This window comes from Chrysochloris asiatica, unplaced genomic scaffold, assembly GCF_000296735.1.
Source record: "Chrysochloris asiatica unplaced genomic scaffold, ChrAsi1.0 scaffold00132, whole genome shotgun sequence".
Classification (NCBI taxonomy): Eukaryota; Metazoa; Chordata; class Mammalia; order Afrosoricida; family Chrysochloridae; genus Chrysochloris; species Chrysochloris asiatica.
In genome coordinates, this window is record NW_006408650.1 from 7665737 (window position 1) to 7675524 (window position 9788).

Genomic DNA, 9788 nt, shown 5'->3' on the forward strand with positions numbered 1-9788 from the left:
AGGTTGGCTACTCTACCCGAGGCACCGCCAGCTATCGACTGGGCTTACTATAAGGCCAACGTGGCCAAGGCTGGCTTAGTGGATGACTTTGAGAAGAAGGTGAGTAGTCATCAGACAAGCCAAGCAGTGCTCTCTTAACATGACTTGTGCATGGAGAAGAAGAAAGCAGATAATTACATGTGCGGGAAGACAGTAAGGAAAGAAGGCTGCGGCTAACACTGAAATCAGGAAAGACGCCCGTGACCAGAGCTAGGGGTGGTGGATTTCAGTGGTGAGAATCCAGGGCCTGTTCAGCAGCAGGTTTCTTCTTATCCTTCATTGGCGAGCCAAAGGGCTGTCAGGTATTCCCTCTCAGCTCTTCTGGAACTCCTCTGTAGCCTCCCATCTGTCTCCCTTTGAAACAAACATCTTTATTTTCTTACTACTGTTTTCCTCCTCTTTACTCAGTCTTTTTTTAAACTGTCCCTGATAGCTGTCATTTCTCATCCACCTGCCCTCCTCTGATACTTACATGCATCCTCAGTCCTCGGCTTTCACAGTTGGTCTATGTGTTCGCTCACTGGTTGTTTCTCGAGGGCCCACGCTGTGCCAGGCACAGTGCTGCCGGCTGTGGTTACCACGCTGAGCTTATTTTATTTTTTGAACTTTTACTGTGAATTAAGCGAAAGCTCACAGACAAGATCATCAGTTTTACTTTCAACAAACCACACACATTGCCCATCCTGAGGACTACAATTTTCTCCCTGCAACAACAGTCATCCTCCGCCCCCCCTACCCTGTGGCTCCCCATTTACATCTTAATATGTCACAAATGAACAAAGAATATATAGTCATTTAAATGTCCAAAGGGTACATTCTGCTAGCCAGCCTCCTGCCCAAGGGCACACTGAGCTAATCCTCTAAGAGTCTGTCTGCATCATGCAAACGACACTACTGCCAGTCAGTCCTCATGGCTTTCACTTAAAAGAGAAAGCAGAGTTTGTGCTAAGAGATCCGGCTTTGAGGTCCCAACTCTCATTGTCATGTTCAGATCAAGGAAGTGAAGCTGATGAAGAATTGCCCAGGGTCCACAGTTAGTTAGAAACAGGATCCAGAACTGATGTTTTTATTGTGCATTGAGTGAAAGTTTACAAGGTGGATAATCAGTTTTACATTCAACTAATCATATGCTTTGTTTCATTACAGTGATTATAGTCCCCTCCATGTACCATCAGTTCACAGGATTTCTCTCTATTCATTTCAGGTCTTTAAAAAAAAAACAACAACAACACTCAGGCATACTTATTAATTTAAATAATCAAAGGACACATTCTGCAATCTGCCTCCTGGCCACCAGCTCTCAGTCCCTGTCTTTCCAGTCCTCAGCTGCTCCCTCTCTCCAGGTCTCCATCTCTGATTCTCTGGATAAGGTCCCACATTCCGCTTGTGCTCCTCTCCCTTGATGGTTATAGGGTTCTCTGTTTCTGTGCTGTAAGATTAACTATTCCCCCGTTTTTGTTACAAAACTTCTACCTTTACAGTGTAATAGTCACAGTTAGTCATGATAACAATTACTCACTGTTGAATCTTAAGAATCTTATCCCCATCTCTTTTTACCAGACCCATCTAGACAAGGTGAAAACTATTCAGTGGAAACTATCCTCCCCTGCACACTGTTAAACTAAACTCCCTCTTGAAACCTTGTAAGCCAGTCACTTTGTGCCTTTATTGCCCCCTTATTTTAGGTAGCTGATGTCTAAGTTGCCCGTCCCTATCTACCCTGTGTACAGCGGGGATAGGATTGGTACTTGATGTTAAGATTCCTTCTATCTCTGTTGTAGAACCATGAACGCTTGTTTCCTGGTCTATTAGTCTTTCCACTCTGACATTTAGAAGCATCCTGCTTTCATCTCCGGATGGAGAATCTTTTTATATGAACCGTAAGGATTAATGGCTAAATCCTTATTCTTGATATATTGGCAACCACTCACAGTCCCTGTGTTTGCAGTTTAAAGCCCTGAAGATCCCAGTGCCGGAAGATAAGTTTACTGCCCTGGTGGACGCTGAAGAAAAAGAAGATGTAAGTAGTCGAGGCCTTTGTTTTTTCAAGAATTTTCTGAATCCTGACAACTCTGTGTGTTTCTTAGCAGCTGGGTGAAGGTTCAGTGAGTGAAGTTACAAAACAAGGAGTTGACAGCAGTAAAGAAGGATGGACGATTTGTAAATGCAGCAACGTGGATGGATTTCAGAGTAGTTCTGCTGAGTGTAGCCAGCAAAAACAAACAGACATACATATACCATAGGATTTCATTTATATAAAACTTTTAAAAGGTGCAACTGCAGTAAAACCTGCAAAAGCTGGCACCTCCGTAAAGTGGAAACCCGTCAGAGAAGGAAAACAAATACTTTCCACCAATAGGAGCTCTGGTAGTGTAGTGGTTACGAATCGGGCTGTGAACCTTAAGGTCAGCAGTTCGAAACTACCAGTCACTCCGTGGGAGAAAGATGAGGCTCTCTGCTCCCATAAAGATTTACAGCCTCGGAAACCCTGTACAGGGTTGCCGTGGGTCGGAACTGACTCCACGGCACATAACAACAACAACATAGTGATGGAAAAGTGGTACCTGCACCTGTCAAAGGTGGGAAACTTGCGCAGCCAGGAAAATCAAGGCAGAAGAGCTGGTGGTTGTCCCAGGTTTCACCGAAATCTGTAGTGAGAGAAGCAGATGAGTGGTTGCCTGGTACTTAGAGGGAAAGGGCTGAGAGAGACACGTTCACTGTCTTGACTGGGAGTCCTAGTGTGGCGCTGTGGGTTAATGTGCTGGACTGCAAAGTCAGTTTGATCCACAAGATTGGTGGTTCAAGTTCACCAGCCGCTCCTCAGAAATGCTATATAGGGTGGCTGCGTGTTGGAACCGTCTTGATGGCACCTAACAACAACAATCTTGATTGTGGAGTCCTGGTGTGGTACCATAGGATGAGTACTGGACCACAAGGTCGGTTTGAACCACACAATCAGCGGTTCAAGCTCATCAGCTACTCCTCAAAAACCCTATACAGGGTCGCTGTGAGTCGGAACCAGCAACATCTTGATTGTGACGTTGGCTTCACTGTCACAGTGTAGCAAATGACATTCTTTAAACTGTGTATTTCATTGTTTGCCAATTATACCTCAACAAAGCTGTTGAAGACACTCTAAGGAGTTTAATTGGGTAGAAAAATAAAAGAGTATTCAAATGACTGACTATTGGCTTGAAAGGACAGAAGGCCACTCAACCATTGGGGCCCAGGCGACTCCACCAAAGGTGGTCAGAAGGCTCGTCCTGACCCTGAAGGAGGAGGCTTGTCCTCCTCGTGACTGGGCCTTAGGAAACGTGGGCGTTTGCTAAATGGCTGCATGGAAGGAAACCTTTGCTGTAACAGTCTGGATACTGGCTTTCCTCCTTGGGCTTCTTCATGACTTGGTAGGAAAAGCAGTGGTTTCTCTCCTCACTCAGTGGGGTAGCCACTCGGTAGACCATCCAGTTGCTCTCAAGTTGATGCCAATTCATGGCAACTCTAACTGGATTGTACCCATGAACCTTCTAGTTGGTGGTGGAATGGGTTAACCATCCGCACCACCCAGAGGCTGGTACTATATAGAGCCGTGGGCAAGGAAGGTTGGGCTCTGGGACTCCTATACCTTGGGTCAGGACAAAGCCGACTCTCTCAATTGTTTCGGTTTCAAAACAGCATCTCTCTCTTCTTTTCAAGGGGAAGAGCTGTGCTGAGTTTGTGTCTCTTTCAAAGACTAGGATTGGGGAATACGAGAAACAAGTAAGTTGAACCATGACTTTGCCTGCATGTCTCCTCTCTTTCGCCTGTTGCCAGTAGTCTGCCTTGAGGTCTTGTTTCATGGCTCTGCGACCCTAATTACCTCAACTAAACCCATTTCCTCTTTCCAGCTGGAGAAGATGAGGAACATTATTCCATTTGACCAGATGACCATTGATGACTTCAACGAAGTCTTCCCTGAAACCAAATTAGACAAGACCAAGTATCCCTATTGGCCTCATCAGCCCATTGAAAATTTATAAAATTGAGCCTGAGAGAAGACTCTGGTCCTGACATGACAAACTCTGAACAGTAAAACATTAAAACAGTCCTGAGTGTGTCTGCTTTTCTCTGTGGTAGGATCATTACACCTTCACCTAGGAGTGCCTGTCTGTTAAATACATAGCAACCCCACAGGACAGGGTCAGACATCCCCATAGTGTTTCCAAGACTGTAATCTTTACGGAAGCTGACTGCCACTTCTTTATCCCGTGGAAAAACTGGTGAGGTCAGGCTACCAACCTTTTGATTAGCAGCCAAGTCCTTAACCACTCCACCACCAGGATCTTCCCTAAATGGCAAGGTGACCCTGAAGGTGGGTGCTGGTCCAGTCCTGTATGGTCTGGATGGAAAGGAGCCAACTGCTAAGCCCTCGAGCTGCTGAAATCACCAGCACAACTAGCAGGAGGGCCTGTGACCGTGTATCCACAGGTAGAGAGGAATGATTATTCATCTACTGACTCTTGAACTTCCTCTATGCTTTCAAGTAGCGAATCCCTAGGGAGCGTGCCATTCTACATGTCCATTAGGAAGTGTCAAGAACAGATGGACCAAGTTGCAAGTGTAACAGCAGGGTGAGTAGCAGCAGGGGTTCATTTTTCTGTGCCCCAGCTTTTGAACATCTAAGTGGAATAAAAGGAAACTTGTTTACAAAGTTAGAAGCCATTACAGCTTTATATTTCAGTGTGGACGTTTGTATCAGCCAGTTCCATTAAAAAAAATCTCTACCTTTCTGTGGTTAGCAGAATTGGCCAATGTGGTGGTGGGGGAGGTGATTTAGAGTAAGGGGTGACATTGAGACCATCAAAGGTGCAACCATTGGTCTCTCCCAATCCAGAATACAGAAGAGTGAAGAGAATTGAAAATGCATGGAAACCTGAGTCCCGTGGACACATGGACAATGTGAATTTCAGCTTCCATGACCTGAGACCGGAAGAGTTACATGGTGCCTGGCTACCACTATGGACAGCTCTTGAAAGAAATCACAATAGAAGGTCCTAGATAAAATGGGAGAAAAATGTGGAACAAAACTCAATCATAAGCTTATTGGAGACTGGAGGAACCAAGACAATGGCCCTTGGTCACCCTTTGGGTTCTGAATTGAACTCGCGCGTGCGCACACAAACACGCACACCCAATAGCTCAATTTTCAGCCAAACAATAGATCTAGAAGGGGAACAGTGATACTAGGATGGTACATGCTCCTTAGAACAGTCAACCATTGGAGGTCAAAGGGCAGATTTGCCCAAGAAGTTTAGAAGGCAGGAGGGGCTAGGGAATGTTACATCGTGAGGATTACAATCCAACAACACGAAACAATGAAATGTTGAATGGAACAGTAACTTGCTCTCTAAACCACCCAGTTCACAAGAAAGTTTTAATTTTAAAGGGGGAGTTGGAGGAAGATGATGGAATGAGTCTTTTTGCTCTTGACGTCAGAGGATCTGGTGTACTTATGGCCTAATCCTTTGGCCACTGTATTTCTGACATTAGACTACTTGGGATCTTGAGTTTACAAACATCAGAATTGTCATGAGAATTAGATGAGAGAACTTGGAAAGATTTCTAGGTAAGAACATGATCTAAAAATAACCATCCTCTATGGTATGACAACATCCCAAGGGAAGGGTAATGGGTAATATACACAGGCAAAAAAGTGGTGTTTCTGCCAAATAGCCCAGGTGAACTTGATTGGAGCAATCAACATGGCTGACAAGTCTCAAGAAAGCAGAGTTCAGAGGAGGGAAGCAGAGGATCCTGGAGCCTTAACACTCATTTGTAGGGAGAGAGTTCTAGTTGAAGGCGGGAGATAGCAGTGTGTTTGTCATAAACTGCCTTAACTTGTAACAATCAAATTCGGTGGAGCTGTGGCCTGTAGTCCTCTAATGTACAAAACAGAATAAATACCGCTCGCCCCCTCTCGGATGCTGAATCACTGAACTGGAACCTAGCCTGGCAGCTGAGGAGTCAGACCACTTCCAAATAGAAAAAGACCTTCTATTGGTTTTGGGAGTGTGGTTAGAACACTTGTTGCTTCAAGAAAGAAGCAAAGTGAGCACCCTGTGAAAGTTTTGGGGCATAAAGAGAGGAGTTCTAGCATTTGAGGGAAAGCCTTTGGAAGATTGAAAATGATCCCACAGCCAAAAAGCATTTAGAAAGAATTGGAGGCACTGTTTATTTTCTACCCTCCTAGATTGCAGTTCAAGGCCACCCACCGCTCCTCAGAGCAAGATTAGATTCCCTGCTCCTGCAAGGATTTACAGCCTAGGAAACAGGATCACTGAGTTGGAACCTACTTACTCGATGGCACTTAACAAGAGGATTGTGTGACATTTCTACATTCTGCATGCATTAATTTTACACTAAAAAAATAACCATAGAATGGTCAACCATTGGAGATCAGAGGGCAGCATTGACAGAAGGAAAGACATGCTTCAGAAGGGAAAGGAGGAGGCACGGAAATAGGAAACACGGAGAAAGCGGGAGAGGAGATGTCACACTGAGGGAATTGCAATCAAACTGTATTAGAAATAAGTTTCAAGAAGGATAAAAATTAAGGAGAAAGAGGATGCATTGAGGGTATCATTTCTTTACTGGCAATTGAAGGGGGCCAAAAAGGTATCTCTCTTTTCTTTCTTAAAAAACTACTTCATGAAATCAAACCTGTAGTTACAGAATGCTTGGAAAATGAAAATATGACCATTTCATATCAAAACATGCAAATTTGCTGCGTTAAATTACTAAAATAACAAATTTTTTATTACCAAATACATCTTGTTGAGTTCCTTTGAGTCAGTTCTGACTCCGCAACCCTGAATAGGGTTTCCAAGGAGCAGCAGGTGAGTTAGAACTGCTGACCTTAGAGTTCAAACCAACCCTGCAGTCCAGTGCTTATCCTACATCAAGAATTGGTTGTAAAAGGAAGTAAAAGAATAGTCAAGAAAAGATTGAATTTGTAAGAAACTGGAAAATTAATTAGTACTGTTATATAGCGTCATAAAAACCTAAACCTAGTTAGATCAATGAAGTCGTGGTGTGGCATTGGGTTAATGCACTGGACGGCAAAGTTGGTTTGAACCACAAAGTCGGTGGTTCAAGCTCACCAGCTGCTACTCAGAAACCTTATACAGGGTCGCTGTGGGTCGGAACTTACTCGACGGCACTTAACAACAACAGCAATTGGATCAATAGAACTTGCAGCTGGTAAGTGCCACGGAGTTGGGTGTATGGTTCCTGAGAAGCAGTTGGTGGATCTGAACCACCAGCCTTACAATTAGCCCAGTGCTTATCCTACAGCGCCTCATCAGGAGTCTAACAGAATAGAATGCTCAAAAATCCTATAGAACATGTTAGTATTGAGAATATGCACGTGTTAAGAACTGTTGAGTCAGCTCCAACGCAGTCTCTATAAGGTTTCAGAGAAGCAGCTGGTGAGTTTGAAGCACTCACTTTACAATTAGCAGTCCAGTGTTTATCCTACAGCACCATGCTATATAATCCAACTAGTATTTTGAATCACTGGGGAAAGATACTGGTATAAGCGTTAAAATATTTTTAAAACAACAACAAAAAAATCATTTACACTAAAACAAATTCCATTACAGATTGAAATGTTACAAAAACAAAGTAGCCCAGAATCAAGAAAAACACAGGTGCATTTTATTTAATATTTCGGTGGGAGCGTTTTTCTAAGCAAAGCACTGAAGCAGAGGCCTTCACTGTCTAAGGCATCCCTCATTCTCTCTGTCGTTTTCAAAATTATCTGGTTTATGAGTTTACTGTTTTTCTTTTTCGCTTGAATGTAAGTGGCAAGAATGGGTTGAAGGAAAAATGACGCCTGAAACCCAGAAAAGAAACCTTGGTTCTAGTGGTCCACTGGAGAAATGCAGCCACAGAGCTGGCCTTGGAAGCCAGAGATCATCTGAAAGAGCATCTGCAAGACATGGCAACTTGTCTGGGCTACAAAACAGGAAGAATCCTGGGCCACTTGAGTGGGGAGAGGAGGAAGCGGTTTGAATTTTCTTTTTCAAAAGTACAAGGAACAGTGGTTTTTAAAAACATCTTGAGTTAAGAATTTATGAAAACCTGATGCAACAATACAGTATTCCCAAAATGCTGTGCATAATGTGATGTATTCAACCTAGAAAGGCTCTCCCTCCCTCATGGCATCCCGGAAGAGTTATGATATTCAAGTAAAACATTAAAAAATTTTTTTATTAGTACATTTAAAAATGAAATTAAACATTTTATTAAACCCAGCAGTGGTTCCTCGAAAACCCTATACAGGGTGGCTATGAGTCAGAACAGACTCATAGGCACTAAACAATTGTTGTTGTTGTTATGTGTCGCGGAGTGGGTCCTGACTCATAGCCACCCTGTAACCGGGTTTCTGAGGCTGTAAATCTTTACGGCAGCAAAAAGCCTCATCTTTCTGGTGTGGAACAGCTGGTAGGTTCGAACTGCTGACCTTGTGGTTCCAGCCCAATTCATAAACTACAATATGTAGTTTTATATTCATCTACAGGAAAGTGTGCAAATCAGACGTATACAGCTCTCTGTATGTACAAAAGGTTCAGACAAAAAAACAAAAACAGAACCGTATTAGTTTGTCAGAAACTCCTCATCCTATTACCACCTCATCCCCAGACTTCTAACAGCGGGAATTAATTGTCTTGACTTTCTAGCAGTATACTGATGGGCTCACATACAGTGCACTCAGTTTCATTTGCTGGTGGGCTTGTAGCTTTCTGAGGAGTTTCATGAGGTGGAGGTTTGGATGTTGAGCTACTTCTGGGTACCAACTTTGAGAAAGGCAACAAGTGAGGTCCCATTTAGCCTATTACAGTTCACCTTTCAAAGTGTAGTGGGGTTTCATCAAGAAGAAAATTGTGACTGAGCTATGAAAAAAGAGTAAAGAAAATTAGTAAACAAAAGCATATATATGATGGCGAGGAATTTCCTTTTTTCAAACTCGTATAAAAATGTTAAGTGCCACTAAGTCAGTTCTGACCCATAGCGACCCTGTATAGTGTTTCCGAGGAGCAGCTGGTGAGCTTGAACTGCTGACCTTGCAGTTCAAATGGCTTTGCAGTCTGGCGCATTAAGCCACAGCGCCACACCATGTAAATTAGATTTATTGCAAACAACCATTTTTATAACCAAATAAATTGTTTAACTGCTTGGGTGACCTTTTAAAGGTGAATGCTTGTTGTTGTTACTAAGTACCGTGGAGTAGGTTCGGACTCAGGGTTTCCGAGGCTGCAAATCTTTACGGGAGCAGAAAGCCTCATTTTTCTCCCGCGGAACAGCTGGTAGTTTCAAACTGCCGACCTCGCGCTTCGCAGCCCGATTCGTAACCACTATGCTGCCAGAGCTCTAGTAAAGGCATTTCTTTCTAAGCTAGGACTTGAACTCACAGACACTAAGAGGAACAGTACTCTACCCACTAAGCAACCAAGTTCTGACGCTTGTACTTGCGATGTCACGCTTCTAGAGTTACAGCGCTGCATGGTTGTATCCTGACGTCAGGCGTCTACGTCTCCTCAGGTATCCAGTGGCAACACCCACGAGGCAGTACATCAATTGTACAACACTACAATTCTACAATACTACAACTTCTGGTTCTCTTTCTAAGCCTAAAACAAGGACAAGGACAACGATTCCGAGACGGAAGCAACTGCGGTAACCATTTTCTTTTCGGTATCAAAAGTGTTTCC

The 9788-nt window shown here is 43.6% G+C and overlaps 1 protein-coding gene across 1 annotated transcript in view; it reads left to right on the forward strand.

Moving 5' to 3' along the window:
* Positions 1–4055, forward strand: part of ATP5H (ATP synthase, H+ transporting, mitochondrial Fo complex, subunit d) — a 5581-nt gene extending 1526 nt beyond the window's left edge. Inside the window, exons 2-5 of the mRNA XM_006869680.1 lie at positions 3–99; positions 1988–2059; positions 3733–3795; positions 3924–4055. Coding sequence (XP_006869742.1) covers positions 3–99; positions 1988–2059; positions 3733–3795; positions 3924–4055 — 364 coding nt within the window. The remainder of the gene's footprint in view (positions 1–2; positions 100–1987; positions 2060–3732; positions 3796–3923) is intronic.
* The last annotated feature ends 5733 nt before the right edge of the window (positions 4056–9788 follow it).